Source organism: Lynx canadensis, chromosome D4, assembly GCF_007474595.2.
Source record: "Lynx canadensis isolate LIC74 chromosome D4, mLynCan4.pri.v2, whole genome shotgun sequence".
NCBI classification, from domain to species: Eukaryota; Metazoa; Chordata; class Mammalia; order Carnivora; family Felidae; genus Lynx; species Lynx canadensis.
This window is the reverse complement of record NC_044315.2, coordinates 44,027,500-44,053,137: the sequence shown is the minus strand read 5'-3', so window position 1 is coordinate 44,053,137 and position 25,638 is coordinate 44,027,500. Positions and strand designations below refer to the sequence as shown.

The 25,638-nt window shown below is 44.0% G+C and overlaps 1 protein-coding gene across 1 annotated transcript in view; it reads left to right on the top strand.

Annotated features, from left to right (window-relative positions):
• Positions 1-25,638, top strand: part of SLC24A2 (solute carrier family 24 member 2) — a 241,672-nt gene that overhangs the window by 193,487 nt on the left and 22,547 nt on the right. Inside the window, 2 exon segments of the mRNA XM_032595657.1 lie at positions 3,727-3,825; positions 7,632-7,750. Of these exon segments, the coding sequence (XP_032451548.1) occupies positions 3,727-3,825; positions 7,632-7,750 (218 nt within the window).

Here is a 25,638-nt window from a genome sequence, read left to right as displayed (position 1 = left end):
GCACCGGAAAGGTCTTGGAGCACACAGATCCATTGTGCAGCCGTAATTCCTTGCCTGCACTCTGTCCCCACAGGTGATGGGAGAAGACTGATCATCATCTTTCCATTTTGAGATTGCAAAGATATCAGTGTTTAAGACACAGAATGTCAGCTCTGTCACCTTGACCTTCTCCATCTCAGGAAGATGTAAAGTGATCCTTTTCCTAATCGGTTTGGAACTGACTTGGGAGGCCTCACTGAAACCTGAACACCAATCCAACTAGGCTTAGATGTCAGGTGAGGGTGTAGCTAATTCTCCAGACTCACATGTCTGGACTGATAGAGAAGATGCCAGCGCTTCTCCTAAGGCAGCTCAGGGCCCTGTCACCTTGACCCTGTGGTTTTCGTTACTTTTTCTTTTTCCTCTTATTTACAGATTTCTTGTGATGCCACACATCATGATAAGCCCCTTGCACACATTTTCTCACTTAAGCTTTGCATCGGACTCATGAGCCAGTGCCGTAGGAATCCCTGTTTAACAGATGGAATCCCTGTTTAACTCACCCAGCAGAGCCAGTGAAAGAGGCAGGGCTTAAACCCAGATCCACCTTTGAACCCAGTCATGTCCAAAATTGAACCACAATACTGTGCTGTCCCACACACACACAGACACACACACACACACACACACACACACACCCTACTGGGTGTTCTGCCCAGCTTGTGGCTTCAGGCTAAACAGGTCCAGAACTCGCCATGCCTTCCTACCCCGAGGCCCAGAGGGTCTTTGAGAATCACTGCTTCTGCGCTGGCTTCTGCCCCAGAGACCTCATGCTTTCTCTTGTCTGGCTAGCCATCCTCACATCTGTTCTCAGGGGGTGCCCTGTGGCAATCCCTGGCATGTCCATTGGGCTAAAATGGGCATGCCTGGCTTTGTCAGGCTCTACCCCACCACCCTCTGCCCCATACCTGTGTGTTGAACTCCGAAGGTGGTATTTCACTGCTGCTTTTCTTGAAAGGACTCTTGGAGGGAAAATCCTTTTAGGCCACTGAGCAGCCATTGTCAGCGCTGGGAATGCAGAATGGTAATCAGGTCATGCTAACTGGGACGAAGGTTGAATTTCAAAAGTTGCAGAGGTGAGTGGGAAGGAGAGATCCCAGCCAGCCTCTGCAGCTTTGTCCTGTTGCCCCTAGGGCTAAGCCCCAAGAGAACAAATAGAGCTAATCCCTCCCACCTTTCAGAAGCTTAGAAAGTCCCAAGTGCTGCTGCAGTGGGAAAAGTACAAACACACTCTCTAGAAAGCTCTCGCTGACCTGTAAAAACGTTCAGGACCCTAAGAAATCCCAAGTCTAGAGTCATTTCCTACCCTATGCTCCTAGCCTCCCTTTAGAGGATTTGGGAAAGCCAGCCCATGAGTGGCTGTGGCCAACACCGTGGCCGAACCCTTCCATGCTTTTGGGTCCCTTTTACTATCATTTCTCCCTGGTATACATCTAAGCTCTGAAAAATACTCCTGTAACCACAAACAAGATGTGATTAGCTGTTTTCTATCAAATAGTTTCTCTGCCATGATTCATGACTTTGGGGCATTCCTGGGGTCGGGTTATTTCAGATTATGTTCCCACAGGTTTATTTGTCTCTTCTTCTGAATGTTTCCTGCTTTCTTACGATTTTTTTAAGTAATTTTTAAACAGCAGTATTTGATCCTTTTCATCTCACAGAGATCCAGGAGGTTCCAAGTTCAAAGAATGACCCTGAAACCACTGAACGGTTTGATTAGTAAGAGCATTCTCTCCTATAATGTTTCAGAACTTGCCTTTTCCGTCTCCTGAACTTTTCAGCAAATGATGTGAGGACATCTTGGAATTGTCTTCCACGAGAAGTACCACTCTTCAGGCTTAAGGCTGCAGAGTATGGACAGCCATGCTTCATTATTTGTCTCATCTCCAGATGAGACGAGGTTTGGCAGCCAGGACAGTGGCTCGCATCAACACTGCCTCGGCAACGTCCAGGCAATCACAGCCCCCTGCCTACCTCCTCCCTCCTTCCTCTTCTCATTTTCATTCCTTTCTTAGTCCCTTTTGCCTCCTCCTTCTCCTCATCCCCAGGCTTTCTTTTCTTCCCCCTTTTCTTCTCAGAATTTCTCTCAGAAACTAAATAGAAACAGCCAAATTCAAAACACCTTTCAGCGTGGTGAACCTAACGCTCACCTTCAACATCCCTCAAGGATGGACGTCATGCCTATCACCTCCTCCTTTTTTCTCATTCTTTCTGAAGCCCAAGCCACATCCTAACCTACTTTGTTCTGTGTAATGGTTCCTTTCCTATTTCCTTCGAGAGGGTGCGCTCTGGTGCACATTCATTGCCTACAATGAGGCACTCTCATCCTAGAGACTGCCTTTGCAGTAGCAAGGTGTCTAGGCCTATGACTGATGGAGCTTGGAAGCAGAAAGGGCTCCATCCTGTGTCACCTTCCCCATTGGCATCAGCTGATCCCACTCTAGTTTACGGCTTCTGTCACCACCACCCGCCCCCCCCCCCCCCGTGACGCAAGTCACTACTTTGGCGACACCCCATGATTTCCATCCTTGAGGAAGGGAGGCTAAGTGGATGCCAACCTGCCATGGCCCATCCTAGGAAAAGAGACTCTCGAAGAGAAACATTTGGGTTTTGCTTGGGTTTGGTTCACTTTTTGGTCTGACTAGAGAAGCAAAATGAGATCTTCTGCAATGCGCTGCTAGAGAATCCAGCCAACGCAAATGCCTACTGAGAAAATTGTAGAGGTTGTGGTGTATTGAAGGACTCGTCATATCTGAATCTAGGCAATACCAGTCAGTTTAAAATGAGGCTCCTTTGTGCCTTGAATGTTCTCGGTGGCGGGGGGGGGGCGGGCGGGAATCAAGGACTAAAAGAGAATGTACTATGTTTCACTAATTTCTACATTTTTGCATGCTTTTTGTTTCCTGTGCTTGTTGCATGCATTTAATCATTAACTATGTCAATAATGGAGAAGAAATTAAGTGTTATTCTTGTGGTATAGTCTGTTTTAAATGACTGTTTTGAGAATTTTGAGTCTTTTTTCCAGCACCTTTCCCTAAGCATCCCATCACTGACAGACATTACTTGCTCTGCTCAGTTGATCATTCTTTGCCCTGAATCCCCAGATGGAATCCGTTGCCTCCTTGATGCTTTAATCGCAGCTGACTCAGCTCATTCAGAAAGCTGGGATGCATGCTCCCAACTCATTTAGACTCTTCAATGTTAATTAAGATAGATGGTTGAACAACTCAAAGGACCCTTGGGCTTGGATTTCCATTGTCACAAGCCAATTCTGAGATGAACATTTAATTCCAGAGTAATGGTTGTGTCTCCAGAGCATCTCTGTGTCTTTGGAGTTGTTTTGGATCTCAGCAGGAGGGGGAGTTTTAGTGATGATTGGTGCCTTCATTTATTTTGTAAGCAATTGGAAGGGAGGGAAAGAGGTCCGAGTCAAACCTCCCAACTATGGTCTGGGAGCTTGAGATTCTCACACAGATTTGGGCTAAAGAATCCACAAAGGTAAGAAAGTACCCTTCCTGTAGGGCATAGGGCATTTGGGTTGAGCAGAAAGTTGTGGTCGCTGCTATCGTGCAGCATAACTGAGGAAGCCACGTGCGTGTTGCACCAATGCTTCGCCATTTTCCACAAGCCCCTCTCTTTGTCTTCCTCCTCACTGTGTCTCCTTTCCACTGCTTTCTCTTGCTTCAGGGAGGTTCAGAGAAAAGGCTTCTATTCTCCACAAGATCGCCAAGAAGAAATGCCAGGTGGATGAGAACGAGAGGCAGAACGGGGCTGCCAATCACGTGGGTGAGTGCAGAGAAACTTCATCCCATGCCTTTTCTGGAGTGCGTGGAGGGGAGCAGAGATGGAGGACGCAGCATGGGCACCCTTGACTTAGTGCAGATGTGCAACCCTGCAGCTCAGCCCATTCCTGGGTGTCAGGAAGAGCCCATTTCCCATGCGGGGTACAGGACATGAATGGATGCACTGTGTCACCTGCATTAGGGGACTCCAAAAAGAGTAAATGATTCTATGAGGAACCAAAGTAAAATCAGCTTCTATCCAGGCATTTCCCTTGAAGAGTAGAAAATCACTTCATTTCAGGAATTCCACATAAAGAGGATACACACACACACACACACACACACACACACACACACATACACACACACCTGTCATTTAATGTTTAACAAAAGGTGAAATTCTCCTTCTGAAATTCTTGCCTGGTAACCAGATACTTATACTGTATACTTATGATCTTGCCTACCCCACACCCGCTAAATTACCAGATGGTTCACTTGGTCACCCCTAAACTGAGTGACAGGGTCCCTATGAGACAGCCCCACCTCTCCTTTCTTAAGAATTCGGCAATACTAGCCCAGGTCTTTTTTGGCTGACTTTTTTCTGAGCACCTGTGTGACCAGATCGTGACACTCAGACATCTTATTTTAACTTGCAACATGATGTTCCTCCTCTCCTGTCTGCAACTATAATATAACTCACTAATTCCAAATTCAAACTAAATTTAACCTAATCTGTATCTATGCTACAAACGATGCTATTGCCCAAGAAACTGCAGTTATCTGCAGACAAAATTCAGCAGTGTTGCACTCAAAATATATAACATTCCTTAGAAGAGTTTCTGCCTCCCCTGTTATCCTGACTTCTAGCTCCGGGAAAATCTTTGGCCAAGAAACAGTTAAGATTCCATTGGGTATGAAAAGATAAACTTGGGGACGCCTGGGTGACTCAGTCAGTTAAGTGTCTGACTTCGGCTCAGGTCACAATCTCACGGTCCGTGGGTTTAAACCCTATATCAGGCTCCGTGCTGACAGCTCATAGCCTGGAGCCTGCTTCAGATTCTGTGTCTCCCTCTCTCTCTGTCCCTCCCCTGCTCATGCTCGCTCACTCTCTCTCTCTCTCTCTCTCTCAAAAATAAATTAAAAAACATTAAAAAGAAAAGATAAACTTGAAGGGAATAAGCTGAGTTGTTAAATGTCACGTGCAGGAGGTTTTCTCCTTACCTGTTCATGTCTGTTCTCAGACATCTTACTTCCTCTTTGGGACCTGATAATCCCATGTTAGCCGCGGTCAGGTTTGGCCATTGCAGGCTGGTCTTAAAGTTGTCTCACTTCAACCAATAGATACCCCAAAGCCCAGTTGCAGTATTTCCTGAGGTTTTAGTATTTGGCATTTTTAATAACTGGACCAAGCATATTGGGATTAACCGGCAGGGTCACACACAGCAGAACATCACATACACAACACTGTCACTATTAAAAACATGGAAAGTTGAAATAAATTTGAGTGTCTGTGGCTTTCCATGTTTAAATATATTTGTGCCTCTGGGGGCATCTGGGTGGCTCAGGTGGTTAAGCGTGTGACTCTTGGTTCTGGCTCAGGTCTCAATCTCCGGGTTCGTGAGTTCGAGCCCGGTGTTGGGCTCCATGCTGACAGTGCCGAGCCTGCTTGGAATTCTCTCTCTCCCTCTCCCTCTCCCCCCCCCCCCCCCCGCTCGCTCTCTCTGTCTCTCCCCACAAGTAAATAAATAAACTTAATTAAAAACGATTTATGCCTCTGTATTCCGCAACTGAGTACGTGAATAAACAAATACTTCCCCATGATTTCCGAAATTTGGCCACTTCAAAGTCAATAGTTTTTATGTGACGACAAAAATATCTTCCAGCGGAAGTTACTAGGGGAAAAAAAAAACATTCTGACACTCTGTGAGCAGTCTGGTGCTGCTCGGATCTGATGCTGATGAGCATTACGATATTCCTGGCAACCCTGACATTGAACCACACAGCCTCATTGTCTCCTGAAATCCGAGAATTACCCAGCGCAGCCAGGGGGCCTAAACGCCTTTATACTTCCCTCCCACTGAAGTCATTGGCAGACCTTGGTAGCGCCTGATGACAGATCACCTGAGGTGCTCCTCTGAGCCCGGAAAAAATAAATCTTGTAGCGCAAGGCAGTTACTGTGATAACGATCAGATGGTTTACCCGTCTCTGTTCCAGCACTGTGCTAAGTGCTTTTTATGCATTTTTTAATTTAATTTTTATAGGCGTGTCCTTTCATTGCATTGTTGTCAGTAGTCGCGGTGTTAGTACATCACTCCGGTTTCACAGACGAGGAAGCTAAATTGCAGAGAAGTTAAATTACTCGCTAAGGGTCCCATAGCATGAGCAGTAGAGCCAGAGTACGAACCTGGGCCGGCCTGTGATGTCCAGCGTCCCAGAGTCCAGTGATCCCGAAGCCACTTCTCAACCAACTCCCAGAGGAAATCTGGAATCTGTGCTTTGTGACCTGCGGCTTCATGCTAGCGAGACGTTACCTCTCGCTTAGGAATGACCGACTTTGGCCTCTGTGTCTTGTTCAGCTTCCTCTTGCCTTGCTTGCGATAGGATGCCCAGGTGGGGAACGTGCTGAGTCGCATTCTGCTGGCTTTTTGAGAAGGCCAGGCTCTTGACCCTACCCCCACCACCTAGACTTCAGCAGAGCTGTGTGCTCCCAGAGCCTAGAGAATTAGAGCCAGAAGCAGTGGGCCTTAAGGTCAACCGGTGGAACCCCCTCGGTTTTTTTTTATTTAAAAAATTTTTTTAGGGGCGCCTGGGTGGCGCAGTCGGTTAAGCATCCGACTTCAGCCAGGTCACGATCTCGCGGTCCGTGAGTTCGAGCCCCGCGTCAGGCTCTGGGCTGACGGCTCAGAGCCTGGAGCCTGTTTCGGATTCTGTGTCTCCCTCTCTCTCTGCCCCTCCCCCGTTCATGCTCTGTCTCTCTCTGTCCCAAAAATAAATAAACGTTGAAAAAAAAAAAAATTTAAAAAAAAATTTTTTTAATTTTTTTTAATGTTTATTTATTTTTGAGAGAGAGAGAGAGTCAGAGCATGAGCAGGAGAGGGGCAGACAAAGAGGGAGACACAGAATCAGAAGCAGGCTCCAGGCTCTGAGCCGTCAGCATAGAGCCCGATGCAGGGCTTGAACCCACAAACCATGAGATCGTGACCTGAGCCGAAGTCGGACGCTTAACCAGCTGAGCCACCCAGGCACCCCTGAACTCCCTCATTTTACAGATAAGGTTCCTGAAACCTGGTGGAAGGGGGAGACTTGCCTAAAATGGCAGCCCGATAGTGGTGGAACAGAGCCTAGGACCCAAGTCTCCTGGGGCCCCAGCCAATAAATACCCCTTCCAGAATGTAATACAAAAGAAAAGAGCCTGTTGTTAAAAATATATAGGAGGGGTGTGGTCTTGGGTATAAATAGTAGTATGTAGACTGAGCATGATTTTGGTGAAAAAATGTCTGTGTTCGTGTTCTTGAATGGCTACTTGGTGAATTTGCCTAGTCTAGAGAATGCACACCATGGGAACTGAAAGGGCACTCAAGATGTCAGGCCAGAGTAAGAGAGCCAGAGAGCTATTAAAGAGAGGAAGAACACTGATTTGCTAAAAGATGTTGGGGAGAATGGGAAAAATCCTCTGTCATTTGGCACAACCCTAACCCCAGGCCTCACCACCCCTCTGGCCCGACATTTTAGGATGTTCTTTCCCATGTGGCTCTCACCCCCCATTGACTCCATTTGCTTTCTTTGTGTGTGTCTGAATTATATCACAGAAAAAATCGAGCTCCCAAACAGCACCAGCACAGAGGTTGAAATGACACCAACCAGTGATGCTTCAGAACCTGTGCAAAATGGAAATCTCTCCCACACCATGGAAGCCACAGAAGCCCAGGTATGGCTTTTTTCCATTGGTCTTCTGGGCTACTGCTCCTGCTGCTGCCTTAACGTAGATGCACAGGCCCCGCGCTCTCCTCGGAGGCCCAAGCTCCTGTCCGGGCAGATATCGGACAGAATCATTTCTCTTTGTATTTCTCAGTACCAGCAAAGGGCCCTACCTGTGTCAAGCTCTTGGTTTATTGAATGAACACATATGTTATCTAAGCCACTGTTTCTCAGAGTGAGAGTGGCGGCCTCATACATTTAATCTCCTGGAGGTAAAAATGCAGATGAAACAGAAATTGGGGAAACGGCACCCAGGTATCAGCATTTTTAACTCACTTTCCAGGTGATTCTTAATAAATGATAAGGTCTGATGGCTGTTGCAGTCTAATCCTTTCTCTGTGTCTTTAAGATCAAGGTTCAGTAACAGGGAAACTACAGCCATCATGCCTCGGTTAACCCTCTTGGACCTTCCCTGTCTCTGCAATGGAAATTAACCAATACTCTGGCCCATTCCACCACAGTTTTGGTACTAGGCACTTTACATATGATACGGCCTTTCAGCGTCACAGCTGAAGGTATAGGCCTTCACGGTCTTCATTTTACACTTGAGGAAGCTAAGGCTTGACAAGACGAACTGGTTAATCAGTGTTACCTAGCTAATAGGTGGGTAGCTGAGCTGAGATTCAATCTCAGGACCGCCTAAATACAGCGTCTGCACAATTTCCACCCCGCGGCACTGCTGCTGGACCCCAGTGATTCACAAAAGTAAACAGAACCACCCAGAAGTAAATGATGCTTGCCAGATTTCTGGCTCTCATCCTCATCAAGTGAATCAGAATTTCTAAGGCAGAGAGCCCCAACTCGCATTTTAATTTTTTTTTTTTCAACGTTTATTTATTTTTGGGACAGAGAGAGACAGAGCATGAACGGGGGAGGGGCAGAGAGAGAGGGAGACACAGAATCGGAAACAGGCTCCAGGCTCCGAGCCATCGGCCCAGAGCCCGACGCGGGGCTCGAACTCACAGACCGCGAGATCGTGACCTGGCTGAAGTCGGACGCTTAACCGACTGCGCCACCCAGGCGCCCCACCCAACTCGCATTTTAATCAGGCACCCTAGATCAGCAGTTCACAAACTCAGATGTGTTTACAAAGCTCCTGGGGGATCATATTAAAATGCAGCTTGTGATTTGTCAGGTCTGGAGTGGTCCCGGAGTCTGCAATTCTAACGAGTCCCTTGGTGATTCTGCTGCTGCTGGTGCAAGGGCCACACTTTGAATAGCACTGCTCTAAAGTTTGTGACCTATTTCTCTAGATAGAATTTTCGCAATGAGCTGAAAAGTTACACAGTGCCCACAAATAGAAGCCAGACTACAACAAATCTATTTCAGCATTCTCTCCTACTTTATACCAGGATACACTCTGTAATGGAGCCTGTTCCTGGGGGGGGGGGGCTAATTTTGCCTGTTGCCCTTATTCCCTAAAAGAATATGCAAGAAAAGTCTCTTCACTTAATGGAAACGGTAAAGATGTTGGGCACCATTTCATGTACCTATTGGTCATTTGTATGTGTTCTTTGGAAAAATATCTAATTCAGGTCCTTTGCCCATTTTTTAATCAGGTTTTTTTTTTTTTGCTATTGAGTTGTAGGGGTTCTAATATCCAAAATATATCATTAGCCCCTTATCAGATATAGGGCTTGCAAATATTTTCTCTCATTCCATACATTGCCTTTCATTCTGTCGATGACTTCCTTTGTTGCGCTTTTCACAAGATATACATATATCAAATGACCACGTCATACACCTTAAATAGATACCATTTTTTTCTGTCGGTTACACTTCAGTAAAGCTGGAAAAGAAGTAACTAAAGAAATGATAAAGAAATGGAGCTCCTTCTGCCCTGTCTCGTCCGCCTTCTAGGCTCTCGCCCTTCTGTCCAGAGCCCTGTGGTCCCTCCGCATTAGCTCAAGGGTAAGCTAGCGGAGCAGCTTACGTCCACATGGATAAGCAGCGTGTGGCAGTGGGAGGCAGGCCCCAAGGACATCTGGCTGCCCTTGGGGATGGCACGGTCACAGGTGTGCTGAGGGCAGCGTAGCCATCGTGCCTCTCCATCTGGCTGGCAGAGGGACATCTGTGACCCCCACGAGGAAGCACCTTGCTATAGGGGAGAGAGAGAGAGCCCCACCTGACCCCTCTCTGAGCAGAGCTGTGCCCCCAGGTGTCACGCAGGGAAACAGGACAGATTTGTGTACCACCTCAAGGGCAAGCAGACCTCCAAAGGGCCACCCCACCAGCTGGCTGCAGGATAGCGGATTCACCAGGAGCGTGTTACCTCATCCACAAGTTACAGATAATAATGGTGCCAGCCTCGCTTGGGTTATTAGGAGAGTTACATAAGATAATGTATGTAAAGCGCTTAGCACAGAGCTAAATGCTGCTATTTATGTTGTTACGTGCCCGTACTTACCACATAAATCCCATCCAAGGCGTTCCTTCCCTGAAGGAACTCATTTAGGTAAAATGAAAATGTAATACATAATATAAATAGATATAGATGAACACACACATACACATAAACGTATGTAGACACACACACACACATATATAATGTTTGGGGGCATTTAGGATATAATAAATAAGTGAACATTTGTGGTAAGTAATTATAGCCCAGGGTGATCATGGAGCTCTGTACCGAGGGCTCTGGGAACCTACCGGAGGAAGAAGGTGACACTAACAAGGGAAAGTGTAAAAGCTTCATGGAGGAGGTAACATTTGACTGTATTGATGGGTGCATGGAAGTTTGTTGCTCAGAGGAGATGATAACAAGTGCAAAGGTGTAAAATCTGAAGAGGGAAGCTCATGTTTAGTGATTGGTGAGAAAGCCGGTGGACCCGGGAACTGAAGTACAAGGTGAGGAGTGAGGAGAGGTCCACTAGGAAAGGTAAATTGGGCAGAAACTCTTCAGCTGTTCAATCAGAAAATTTTCAGGTATCACCTCATATGTATCAGGCACTGTGCTGGGTACCGGGGATGCCCACACCAGAGAATTTACAAATACAAACCAAGATATACTTATAGATGACCATAAGGGCCATGAAAAAAATAAAACATGGTGATGTGACAGAGGACTAGTAGAGGTTCCCTGTAGGTTGGGAGACAAGGGAGGACCTCACTAAGGAAGTGGCATTTGAACTGAGGCTGAACTCCAAGGAGGCAGCCAAGGAATCAGCACCCATGGAGGCAGAGATGAGTTTGGCTTGTTGGAGGAACAGAAAAGTCAGTGTGGCTGGTGAGTGGGAAGCAGAGGGAGCGGAAGAGGATGGTGGTGATGAGGTTGGACAGGAGAGCCAGGCAGCGCTGGCTCACCTTGTAGGCCACGGTAAGGAAGTCGACTTCCTTCTAGGGCAGCAACACACCATTGGAGGTTCCCAGATGTGATCTGCACTTCTAAGAAATCCCTAGGGCTGCACTGCTGTGAGAAGAGTAGATTTGGGGCAAGAGGGTCATATGTCAATAGTGGAGTAAAGAGGTCGCTGCAGGAGTTGAGGCTCAGAGCTGATGGCAGCACGGACCAGTGCAGTAGACATGAAGGTGTGGAGAAATACATGGATTGTGGAGGGTATCGTAGGCACCGCCAAGCACTCTAGACTTTACCCTGTCGGGAGTGGGGATTTAAACCAACAGAGGGTTTAAAGGAAGCACTGACGGTGTCAGATTTGTATGATAGGACAGTGCTCTCAGGGTGGTCGGGAAGTGGCCAGAGTTAGGGAAGATTGGATATAGGGCAGCAAGGTAAGAGTCTGTTGGTTCAAGGATCAGCAAACTATGGTCCGTGGCCGAATCCGGCCTGCAGCCTTTTTTAATTCAACCCATGAGATAAGAATGCTTTTGCATTTTTAAAGGTTTTTTTTTGAAAAAGCACTAGCAGCATATGTGACAGAGACCATATGGACCACAGAGCCTAAAATATTTACTATCTGGCCCTTTACAGGAAAAGTTTGCCCCCCCCCCCCAGACCATCTGCAGTCTTTCAAAAAAAAAAAAAAAGAAAGAAAGAATGAGGAAGCCCTTCATGTATTGATACGGAATGATCTTCAATATATGTTCAATGAAAAAGGCATAATGCCAAATCGTATCCAGTAAAGTATATTTGTATGAGGGGGGAACAAAAGGACAGAAGTAACATAAGTTTTTTCTCGGGACACTGTTGAAAAAACTGGTCATGCTGACTACCTCTTAACCAGGGCCTGGGGGCGGGGGGTGGGAGGGAGGGTGAGGAGCCAGCGTGGCAGAGTCTTTTCAGTATGCAGCTTTCTGAAGCTTTTAAATTTTGAATCAGTTAACTGTATTCCCTATTCCCACCCCCCCAAAAAAAGCAACAATAATAAAAATAATAATGGGTTAAATTAAAACAGAATCGGTTTAATGGTTTGAGATGAGAGACCATGGAGACAGATCACATGAATTCAAATCCCTGATCTGCCACTTACGTGCTCTGTGACATTAGCCAAGTTACTTAACCTCTCTGTTCTCCATTTTCCTTCTCTGTGAAAGAAGGATCATAATCCTATTTCATAGCATTGTTGTGAGAATAGAATGCTCTTAGAACAGTTCTTGGCCCATAGAAAACACTGCCTGGGTGTTTGCCATTATTAGCGGTACTCAGTATAACTCAAAAACTGGTATTACGTAGCCCAGGTGACAAGGCCTTAGACCAGGTGTTGGCTGTGGCGTGGATGGCAGGGGCTGGATTTGAGAGCCGTGTCTGTCGTGGAATTGAGAAGAACTGGTCACAGAGAGTGAATAAGAGAGGAAGGTGTAGATGATCCTGAGACTGCCAGGCTGGGAACTCCGGGTAAATGGGGTAAATTAAGGCCACGACTCCAGAAGCAGAATGAAGGTGGGAAAACGGCTCAGGTCCCCCCAAAGCACAGCTTCACAGAAGCGAGTCGGTGCCTTTATTATGTCAGTTTCCTCTCTCTCCCAGTTGTATTTTTACCAAGCTACGTGAAGAACGAGGTGTGCATCCTGACTTTATTAATGGAAATTATGAGCCCCATGCATCATGTGCTCATTGCGGTATTCTCCGGAGAGGTTAGCCTGTCTCGTGTAATTAACCTGCTGTTTAAAAATCCCTATTTACAAGTGAACTAATTTTACATTGACACCTCACTTCTGAGAGCTGTCTTCAGTGCAGACGTTACACTGGCAATGAAGAACATTTTAAAACCGTCCCTTTCACAGAGGAAGCCCCTCTGCGGGAGGTGTTTTGCTTCGTTCGTACATTCTCTGGAACCCAGAAGTCATTTGACTTTTAAACGGCTTTTAGCGCTAATTATCTTCTCCCAGTGACTGCTGACACAAAACTGGTTTGAGCTGCCACGGGGAATTGACCAAGCTTCCAAATTTTCGGTGTTGGGAACGTATCCAGGCTTGAAAGACAATTCAAAGAAACAGTCTGTCCCGCCCGGAACCCGGCATTTTCTGACATTTTAATTTTGCCAACCCAGACGTGGCATAGGGTAGGTTTGCTGCATGAAACTGCCCTCCTTGCTGCGTCATGCTCCTCAAGGTGTGACACAGCAGACCCTTTAAATGTACACCCACAGGGAAGGGGGACATGGGGGGATGGCTTGCCAACTTCTTAGATTCCGAAATCTAAAACTCTAACTTTTTTGTATTGGGTCCAACGTGCTCAGGTATCGTGAGATGGTTTTTTACATGTTGTAGCTCTCATTTCGTTTTGCCTCTAAGATTTCTCTCTGTCCTTAAGAAAGTCAAAACTGTCCTTGCTTTCGTTAAAAGTTGTGCAGAAGATGCACCAGTGGGCAAACAGTTTTATAGAGGAAAATCACATTCTTGGAAAAAGAAGATGTAGACAGATAAAAAGACAGAGAATGTGGAAAATGCATGCTTTTCTTCTTACTTGCTTTCTGGAAACTTAAATATCCCCTTACTGTGTTCAGCCCTTCCTTTCTCCTTTCGGGAACTCAGCCCTGATTTATTTCTCCCCAGTCTAGCATTGGCCTTTACCTAAACTCAGGAGAGTTTTCAAGGTCTGCTTTCATAAAGCCTCACAGTGCTGATAAAAATGTTTCCGTATTATGTGACTAAGTAAAGAATGAGGAGGGAAGGATGAGGAGACTGACTGGGATTTTAGATTTCTCTTAAAAAAGTAAGAGAAAATGGCATGAAAATATCTCCTCTCCGCTAAATTTGGATCTTTGAGGGTGGTAAAACAAAAAACAAAAAAAAAACAAAAAAAACCAACAACAACAAAAAAAACACAGGCATCGTTATGAAGGCGTAGTTTGTTACATGTTGTTTTTGTTGTTCTATGATATTGGAGCTCCTTTGGGAGACTTCATGATAAATTTTGGTCAAAAATGTTAGCTCTGATAGGGATTTCCAAGATTATTCAAGCAGATGGTACCTAGAATCCCCATGATGTCTTCCTAAAATATTACCCTTGGTTAGCAAACGTTTATGTTCTCAGCAGTAGTGAGGTTTAACGGAGGGTTTGTGAACCTCGAACCTTCCCGTTATTCAGATAGCAAGTATCTTTTCTCGGTTACTAAGGTGTAACGGCAGGTTCGCCACTTTGAAAATTTTAGACTAGAATTTCCCCCTATATTGATGAGATAATTCAACTTCTTGGGACACGGTGCAACATAATAAGAGAATTCTGGCCCTCAAGAAATGGAGGCTTTTGGGTCACCTGCGTGGCTCAGTTAAGAGTCCAACTTCGACTCGGGTCATGATCTCGTGGTTTGTGAATTCGAGCCCCGCGTCGGGCTCAGAGCCTAGAGCCTGCTTCCGATTCTTTGTGTCCCTCCCTCTCTGCCCCTCCCCTGCTTGTGTTCTCTCTCTCTCTCTCTCTCTCTCTCTCAAAAATAAACATTAAAAAAAATAATAAAATAACAAAATAATAAATGGAGGCTTTGGTGGAAAGTGGGTATGTGTCTCTGTGCCCGATGCCACCAGAGCATGAGACAGTGCCAGGGGGAGATGCCAAGGCCCAAAAGTGAGAGAAAAAGAACATCCAAAGCTTCTCCACCTAACTGAACTTTTCAAGGCCCAAACCATGTTAGAACTATGATTGACTTAGAAAATAAACTCATTAGTATCAGAGAAAACCCAATGCAAACTATTTTTTGAAAAAGTAAAAGTTAGGGGCCCCCAGGGGGCTCAGTGGGTTGAGCATCCAACTCTTGATTTGGGCTCCAGTCATGCTCCCAGGGTCATGGAATCGAGCCCCCCATCAGGCTCTATGTGCCTGCTTAAGATTCTCTCTCTCTCTGCCTCTGCCCCTTCTCCTCCACTCACACTCGCTCTCTCTCTAAAAGATAAAATAAATCATAATAAAGAATTTAATAACAATAAAATAAAATAATTTAAAAATAAAGTAAAAATTATAGTGTCTTAGCTAACAGGCCTCACAGGAGCTCGTACCATTTCTGAAAATGATAACATTTTTTTTTCCATCTATACACATATTTTCCTAAGGAAAAGTTGAGGTCCAGTTTGTATATCTGATGACCTGAGCAATATTTACCGATAGCTTAAGATGCACTCAAAGGCCTTTCAAACACATTTTAAAATGAAATAAAGATCAGACTCTAGTTTCTGACTAAATTTGAATATTGACAAAGAATTATATATTCACTGAGAATCTTACTGTTAATAAAACCATTTGTCATTGTGCTTTCTGAAGGAGTTTGAAGAATGTCTATTAATCATTCACATAAAACACATTAAGGGCTGACTATTAATAAAAAGGAAAAAACTCTATTACCTCCCAGGAAAAAAATACTGACATTAATATTACTGTTCCTAGGAGTATTTCTAATCCATTTGATAATAAAATGATGAGAAGGATTTTTGAATTATTTTTTATGATTCTCTAGTAGCTTTTATGTTGACAAATCTTTTATGATTTGTATTGGCAAGATTTACGAAGCCCATGCAAACTATACAAAAAAAAAAAAAAAAAAAAAAACGATTTACAACAGCAATACAGAAAGAAATCCATCTTGTCTGTAAGTTGCACCTCAGAATTATTTGGGCAAAATGCAAAGCAAAGAAAAGCAATTGCATTTCGCCGGACTCTTCAGATGCTATTTTACATTGCAATAAAATGGTCTCTTGGCTTTCGGAAAACTTAGGTCTGGACAGCTTCATCACTCACAGCAAGAGACTTTGAATCCTTGATTTCAATTCAAAGTCATGTAGATTACGTTTTTTTCAGGTTGCCATTGCTGGGTAAAACCTTATCTTGTTTATAATATGCTAAATTTTTGATGCTTGGATTGTTGGTTTTTTTAATTTTTCCATCTATATGTAAAACAAACCATATGATGGTATTAGAAGGGGAATGAATTATTTCCTACCACTGGGTGGGCAGAGATTTATCACTTTTTAAAAATTTGTTTGCTACTTAAATGTTAGCTGTTGGTTCAGGGTGTCCACACAGAAGGCAACACAAATGTCTCAGATGGTGCATCCTTCCAAAAAGAGCTGCTTTGGACTTACCTCATTTTGACTTATCTCTTAGAAAATAGTGATAGAAACATAGAAGATAAAAAACAGATTTTATATATATATATATATATATATATATATATATATATATATTACAAAGACATTGAGAAACTAAGAGAACAAAAGTAAAGAAATTATTTTAAAGACTCAAAGAATGAGTGAAAAAAAAGTAATTTCAAAATAAATTACAGCAGGTGGGCACAATGATTTATTTCAAAGCCAAAAAAAAAACCTATTCAAAAATGAGATATTTTGAAAAGATAAATATTCATACGGTCAGTGTATTTAAGTCTGCTTGGGCTATCATAACAAACTATCATAGACTGGGTGGCTTAAAGCATAGAAATTTATTTTCTCACAGTTCTGGAGGCTCTCAGTCTAAGATCAAGGTTCTGGCCAGCTCACTTTCTGGCGAGGGCTCTCTTCCTGGCTGCCTCCTCCCTACGTCCTCATACGGCCTTTCTTTGTACACATTAGGTGGGACAGGGGGACCCTCTGATGTCTCTTCCTACAAGGACATTAATTCTGTTAGATCAGGGGCCCACTCTTTCAACCTCACGTAGCCTTAAGTATTTCCCTCAAGATCCTATCTCCAAATACTGCAACACTGGGGGTTAGGGCTTCAACATAGGAATTTTGAAGGGACACAAACATTCTGTCCATTATTAACAGTCAGTAAGGACTCATCTTCGAGTTGAGTAAATAAGTTTTTTCCAAATGTAGCTCTCTGGTTTTCCATCACTGGGATCTAACGGTTTTTTTTTTTCTTCCAGACTCTCCTGTTTTCATTCCCTTTTCAAAGAGGAAATCTAGCAAATGGCAAGTGAGGTCTTCTTTAGCCATAGAGCCCTTAGCTGACCCATCCCAGAACTCTGAGTTTGCTTTCAAGATGACTCACAACACACCTTACTTGGCAAAGCCTGAGCTATGGCTCTGGTATCCCCCAAATTTATTTTTTCTTGTGTCGCCTAGAGATTTTGAGTACAGATTTTTGGGTCTATGAAACCAAAATGATCCACAACCCAGTAGTAAATATTTTTATAGGTCGATCTTTTTAATATGCCTATTTCAAGCATGATGTTCTGTTTCTGTAATAGATACAATGAAGGCCCCTGGTATGCTGACCGCACTAATTGGCCAATGAATTTAGGGGAAAATGGAGATGAGAATCCCTTACTGTCCCTGAGCCAGCTGGTATTTATGGGTGGGAGTTTATAATAAATTTCTATTTCTATTTCGCCTACCTAGGCTATGGCATTTTGTTATGGCAGCCAAACAGACTAATACACTTACTATATGGGAGGATTTATCTTTTTTAAATATATCATTTTTTAATAGATTGCCTTTGTAAAGCACTGGTATGATTTGAGCTTACAAAATGGAGCACACTCCATAGAACATTTCTTGGGAGGCACCTTCTACTTGCCCAATAGTTGTTGATTTCAAAGACTTTCACTGTATTAAAATGTGACTGCATTTTTGGCAATTTTACCTTTGAGAGTTCCAACTCTGCTATTGTTTTTAGCTCTTCACAAAACACAGAATCAAGGTGTCACAATATTATGAGTCTTGCCATCTGCTTGGAAGCTTTGTTTCTGATAGAAAGTCTACTTACAGCCTACCTACTAAAATAAAATCACATTTTCTCTGTAGAGCTGTGGAATTTTCCCTTTCATCCTGTTTATAAAGGCCTTCTATTATTCATCTTACCTAACAGGAAAATAGATTCGATTGTTGACATCACTACAGTCAATGAACACTCAATAAATGTTGGATGAATGCATAGCTGGAGGAACAAAATTATTTGACTTTCACGTCAAATAATCGATTTATAGAATTTTATTGCTGGAAGTATCATAACTCCCTTCGTCAAACTTCTTTCTCCTAGATGCCTTTGAAGAAATTATTTTCCTAAGCATTTATTAAAAGTAATAATAATAACCAACATTTATTGAGTGTTTACTGTATGCCAACCACTGTTTTAGGTAACTTTCATAATGATCTCAGTTAATTTTAGAACAGCGATAATGTTGTAAAAGCATGTTCTGGAGTAGAAGTGGGTCTTCTTTACCTATTAATCCCTTCTCCAGCAATTTCCTTCATTAGGTAAAGGCCCTTTCAAAATTCTTCTCTCCCTAGGAGCCTCCCCCACACGCACTGGACAGGCACACTCACCTTGTCACCAGTTCCCAAGGAAACCTAATTGGAAAAGTAAAACATGCCATCTTTGTCAAAGAGAGTATTTTTAATGCTTCAACAATGAAAGAGGATGGAAGTAGGAGGTAAAGCAGACAGTTCCCGTTTAAAGCCAGTGCCCTTTTGTTGTGCATGCTCTGCCCCTGAGATTCTTCTACTGGCCTTTGAGCACTGGAAGCTGGCGTCTGGAAATAACCCACCTCCTACTTCAGTTCTTGCTAAAGTTAGCCTCAGGAAAGTTTATTGTTGTAAAGGGCTTCATCCGTCTTCTACAATGTCCCCTAGATATTCATTTTAGAAGTATCTAGCGCAAGATTAGCCACAGTTATGGGAATCGGGGGTGACATCGGGCGATGAAATGCACATAAAATCTCAAGCCCTCATTTTGGCCATCCCTGAGCTTGCTTGTCACTTCCTCCCATGTGAAGCCTGGGTGAAATTTCAGTACTTTCTCCTTGGGCAGAGATGCTGAAGCATAAATCTTTCTTCTGCACCTGCATTTGAAGTCCTGGCATCCATTGATGTCAGCCTCACGTTTCTTATTTATTTATTTATTTATTTATTTATTTATTTATTTATTTAAATTTTAATGTTTATTTATTTTTGAGAGAGAGAGACACAGACTGAGAGTGGGGGAGGGGCAAGAGAGAGAGGGAGACACAGAATCCAAAGCAGGCTCCAGGCTCTGAGCTGTCACCGCAGAGCCCGATGCAAGGCTCAAACTCACAAACTGCGAGATCATGACCTGAGCTGAACTCGGACGCTTAACCAACTGGGCCATCCAGGCGCCCCCATGTTTAAATTTGTACCTGGTACCTTGGAGGTCTCACCCACAGAGATAGAGGAGGGAGGAAGGCATCACAGTGGCCCCTCCTATCCACAGACTTCCAAATCTGCTCTTTATTTCCCCTTCAAGTTGCCCTGGATGCTGTAACAAGAATGCCAGAGAGTGGAAAGCTTAGAAACAACAGAAATGTGTTTCTGACAGTTCTGGAGGCTGAGAAGTCCAAGATCAAGTGACAGGTGATGGAATCCACTTCCTGGTTCATAAACGGCCATTTTATTTACTGTGTCCTCACATGGTGGAAGGGGCAAGCTAGCTCTCCAGGGGTTCCTTTCTAAGAACATTAATCCTCATTACCACCCTAAGGCCCCACACTCTAATACCATCACAAAGAAGGGTAGGACTTCAATATGAATTTCAGAGGTACACAAACATTCAGTCCACAGCAGCCTCGGAGAACAGGAAGAGAATGCAACTGAGAACAGGTGTTTCTGATCACCTTTTCCAAGAAACGCAGCCCATCTAAACCACCAGAAATTAGTTCTAGGCTCAAGAAAATTAAGCAAAACTATGTCAATTAAATGCTTAGTGTTTGCTATAGCTAGCATTTTTGGCTTAATAGGTCAAATTTATTACAAATAAAGCTGGTGTCATTGGGCATAAACCACATTCATTTTTTATTTAGCAAACCTATTTTTTAGGAGTGAGGAAGGGAAGCAGTGTGAAATGGGGAAAGAAATTCTGGCTAGGAATGAAGTGGCAGGTCACTTGGGCCTGACTTCATCTTAGGGCCTTCATCCTTTAAATGTGGCGGGGGGGGGGGGGGGGGGGGGGGGCGGTCTCCATGTACCAAGGCCCTTCAGCTCTGAACCTTGGGGGCTCCTTCTCTTGGGGCCTAGAGCTCCTATTCTAGATGATTGCAGAGGTCTGTGGTTGTGGCTTGTCTTTCATGATCTATCAGTGTCCATATAATGAACCGAATGACAAAACTTCTTGGTCAAGAAAGTGATCCCACAGCAAAGCATTGCAGTAGACAAAGAAGTTCTGCCTCAGAATGACATGGATTTTAAGGGCTGCTGGGTCCTAAAATGCAGTGAGGTGTACCGGGACTGGGTACCCATGTACTTATGGGTCCCATGTAGTATATGTTCTTTGGCTATTCCAGCATTTCCATTCATTTGCCTAAGGTCACATGGCTAGTTAGTCACAGAGATGAGATTAATGGCCAAAGGCAAAAGGATTAATGTGCATTAATCCCCAGGTCTCTACCAGACACTGTGCATCCATCCTGCAGTTGCCTGAGAGTTCCTATCCACAGTCTATAGATGAATGCCTCCCACGTAGTCTAGACATTAACCTATGTTAGTACCTTTTTTAAAGCTTTGTTGGGTGTGATATTTTTAATATTCTTAATGCACCCACCCAACCTCACTTCTTAGGCTTAGCAAGTGTTTTTATGGATCTCTATTCCCACTCTCAGCCCCTCTGGGTCCTATAAAAAGTTCCTAGCATGCATCACATTCTTTTGGTGAGCTTTGCCCCATTTGGTCATTCATGTGGGCATCCTTATGGCTGACCAACATGGAGATATAAACTCTTTTTTCTACAGTTATAAATTATAGAAACAGCAACAACAACAACTATATTAAGGACCAGTCTTTTTAAGTAGAAATACAGATCACTTAAAATCTTTACTTTCACCCAACTTGACCATGGCCCAATGCTTTAGAGTAAATGAGTTATATTCCTCATGGCTATTTGAGTACCGGCCTTTTATTCTATCCAGCATCATGCCACACTGAAGGGGCTCCCCAGTGAAAAGAAATGGCACTCCCAAGTGCTGAAGTGCATTGTCCTTCTGTAGGGGAGAGGGAGAACTTCACTTCCAACCTGAATCAAACCCCAAATGAGCTGAAATCTAGGCAGATTCAGGCGATCCTCTGAGATTGCTCCTTGTGAACTGGAAATAAGATGTTATTAGCAATCAATAAAACTGAACTTGAAGATGGCCTATATTCAGATGCCTCCTGGGTTTTCATTTTAATTCTCTGATAGAAGAGATTGCATTAAAACGGACTCACCTTCACACTGAAATCTTGCACAGTGCCCTTCACAGGCAAGAATAAGAAATTGGGTTGCTCCCAGGAAATATTTTTCTGGCTGTGGAAGCAACCTCTGGGCTGGTGAATCCAGCTCAGACCTCTCCACTGGAGACCTGATGCCTTTTCTGGGGCAAACCATACCTACCAGGCACAAGTAGAAATAGTATAAGATATACATGCAAAGAAGCTAACTAGGTTCTCATGATAGTGGGCCACAAATGGAGAGGCTTTTGCTATTCTCCCACCCATTTGAAAAATAAAAATAAAAATAAGTTGATTGCTCCAGAGACCTCCCAGTAGATACTAACTGACCTCTGGAAGTACTCTCTTCTACCTGTAAATATTCTGATGGCCAGACCCCCCCAGGATCCAACCTTTAGTATTGATAAATAAATCACACAAGGTGATTGTCCACTTGTCACTTAGGATAACACACTCTCTCTCCCTCCCTCACGCACATACACACACACACACACACACACACACACACACACACACACAAAGTTATCTGAATAATTCCATCCAACCACCGAGGACTTGTAGTTTTGAGTCTGCCCTACCTTGTTTTGCAAAGATTCAAGGCTGCTTGCAAAAGATACTTCTGAGGAAAAAGGATAAAATGATGAATTTTGAGACAGTTCAGCATAGGCTGTAAAGGAAAAAGGAAAGAATAGGATTGGAGCAAGCGAGACAGACCCCAGAGGTGTGTTTGGTAGGTGGAGGTTACAAATTTGGCTCTGAATTCCTCAGTGAAAAGCAAGGGGGAAAAGATAGTAATTTACCTGATTCACAGTATTTCTAAGATTCTTCAAAGATTCTCAAAAGAAGCATGACTTTTTCTAGTGCTGAGATGGGGAAGATATTTTTCTTCCTTGATTCCTCATAAAGAGGACATTGGATTAGTCAGGGTAAGGTTCCACTGTGAGCAACCACAAACCCAAAACAACAGTGGCTTGAGTAAGATAGAATTTTCTGTCTGTCTCAAGTCAATATAGGCAGCCCAGGGCTAGAACAGATGTCCTCTCAAGGGACATCAGGAACTCAGATCCTTTTATATTTTTTCTCCATTTCATCATCCAAGATGACTCTTAAAGCTCTGCCCAAAATGTTCCCATTCCAGCCAGTGGGAAGGAGAAAGGAGTGATGAAGGACGCATCTGCAGCCTTTAAAGATACATCCCAAGGTTGCAGAGAATTCTTTCCATCACCTCCCATTGGCCAGAACCTAATCACATGGCCACACCTCATTGCAACAGAGGCTATATAGAGAGTCTTTGTTCTAGGTCTACGTGAAAGTGGGCTTTCTATCACTAATGCAAATGGGAAGTATATTAGCTTGCTAGGGCTGCTCTAACCATGGACTGGATGGCTTAAACAACAGAAATTTATTCCTCACAATTTGGATGCTGGAAGGCCAAGATCAAGGTGCTGGCAGGGTTGTTTTCCTCTGAGGCCTCTCTCCTTGACTTGCAGATGGCTGTCTTCACTGTGTTCTCACACGGTCTCTTCCTCTGTGCACACAAACCTCTGATGTATCTCTGTGTATCCTAATCTCCTCTTATAAGGACACGTTATAAGGACCCATCCTAATGGCTTCATTTTAACTTACGGGCCCTTTCTCCAAACAGCCATATTCTGAGGTATTGAGGGTTAGGTAAGTTTAAACATGAATTTGGGGGAGGGCACAGTTCAGTCTGTTAACAGGCTCTTGCCACGTATTCTGCCAGCATCCTTGTAGCAGGATAAAGACTAAGTTCTCTGGAGCCATTTGTTCTGTCTCCTCAAAAATCCAAGCGTCCTTAAAACAGAGTTAGCAGGGCGCATGGGTCGCTCAGTTGGTCAAGCGTCTGACTTCGGCTCAGGTCATGATCTCGCGGTTCATGAGTTCAAGCCCAGGTCAGCTGGGTCATAAGTTCAAGCCCCACGTCGGGCTCCGTGCTGACAGCTCAGAGCCTGGAGCCTGCTTCGGATTCTGTGTCTCCCTCTCTGCCCCTACCCCACTCATGCTCTGTCTTTCTCTCTCAAAAATAAACATTTAAAAAAATTTTTTTAAACAAAAATAAACCCAGAGAGTTAGAGCCTACTGCACCAGCTCACACCCAAAGGCACTCGGTGAATACCTGCAAAGGATGGCCGTCACGGCCCAAGAAATCACAGCAGGAGCAGAGACTGGACACCAGGATTCCTGGCTCCACAACCTACTCTTCCCCCCAGGCTGCACTGGTCCCTTCGTGGTCTGACCACCAGCCCATATTACGTGGGAGCTTAAAGTCGGGTGTTTTAGTCTCAGATTCTCCGTATCAGAAATTATAAAGCCCTAAAGCAATGATCGCTGGCCCTGCTTTCACACAATTCTAGGGCTTCTGCAAAGATCCCAGCACGTATCAAACTAGTTTCAGCCCTTATATCAAAAGTCATTTGAATTTTTTCTGGATCACTTTTCATTGTTCTGCTTTCTGTGGACACTCCACAGAAGCTTTATGAGGTTAGGGTGGGTTGCTACAAGGTCAAAGCCAAGATGCCATAGCTCTAGGAGGAATTGAAAACTTAGTGCACTGACTTCAGTGGCTTCTCCCCAGGACTGAGACTAATGAACATGCCAGCAGCCCCAGCTTGGGCAAAGGCAAAACTGGCCCCAGACTTGGAATGGTATTTTTTTTCCACTTTTCTAACCAGCTTGCAAGCTGTCACCCATTGAACCAGAGTGAGATTGCACTTGGCAGGAAGACAGTGAGAATTTTCCCCCAAAATATACTGACAGCCTCGCTCCCGGGACACCTATCAAATCCACCCCAAGGTCCTGGGTTCCTATACTCTGTAGCAGGACCCATTACCCCAAGAGGCTATCGATTTTGCATGAAGAGCACTGTTTGGCCTGAGACCCAAGCTCTTCTCCTTGCTCACTTCTGCCCTAGCAACGCCACCTCAAATGCAGCTTTTGGAAGCTGTACAATACAGCTAATTGTTTGCATTGGACAGTAGTGTGTTTAGAGCTTATGCATCTAAACAGACAATTATTTTCTGCTATTTGCTAGTGGCACTGCCTGCCTGGTGACTTTGGCAGATGGAGAAAGGAGCTAATCCGTAGGTTATAAGCAGAAGGGTTATTGATGAAATGTCACCATCTGTTGGTGTCATTAAAATGATATGAGTCATAAAGAGTTGCTTTTGTTTTTTTCTCAGAAAAAGGTTAGCTTAGAGTTTAGAGAGAAGCTGCTAGATTGCAGATGGCAGTGTGAGATGGGACGGGGGGGGGGGGGGGGGGGGGTCAGTCCTGGAAGGGGAGGAGCCTTGATGAACACATCACATCAGCTCGATGAGTCTTCTGGGAAGTGCTGGAATCCTCTGCCGGAATAAAACCACCCATCTGGTATGAGATGAGATACTTACTAGGAATGATGCAATGCTTCAACTGTCCCATGATCCCTCCCCATTTCTGAGACATCTACTGGGTGGGGAGGGGAAAGTCATTCATTTGGGTTCAACAAGAAAAATCATATCTGGGACAGAACAGTTAAAATGCACTTGTCTCCTAAATCCTCACTGGCCTCATCACAGAGAGATTATTCATGTATCCAGCTGACATCTTGGGAGGCTGGGGATCTCAATGGGGAATGATATTCTCTACATCTGCTGTATCTCCTGGGAGGACACAGAGTTGTCTCAGAAGAGGAATTAGAGACCGTATGCCCAAGATTCCATCAGGATGAAGAAAAGAAAGCAGTGGATGGACCCACATGAATTGCAAAGCAAAGGAATCAGCTTTTGGTCTTGTTGACTTTATCGACTCCCTTCTTGTCAATTTCATTGACTTCTTCTCCAACATTTTTATTATTTATTTTCTTCTGCTTCCTTTGGGTTTAACTTGCTCTCCTTTTTCTAGTTGCCTAACGTAGAAACATAGATTGTTGTTTTTATCCTTCTTCTTTTCCAACGTCTTACATATAGCAAAGGGATGGAGAGCGTGGGAAGTATATTTAATGAGGATCCAGATGACCAAAACAAACTGTGCCAACTTCCCAATTCTTCCTTCTTACCTAATCCTCTTAATTCCCTCATATTTGCTGTTTATAAATTCTTTTACCCACTGCCAAGGACATATGCCCAAAGAGAAAGAGCCTGTTATTACCAACTTTTTTTCAGTATGGCTTAAGATTCCTTTTATATATATATATTTTTATGTAAAAATATATATTTTTTTTAATTTTAACTCTTGGAGAGAGAGGTGGGTGATTGTATACACCACTACAAATCCTTTTGGCAGTACTAGGGTTTA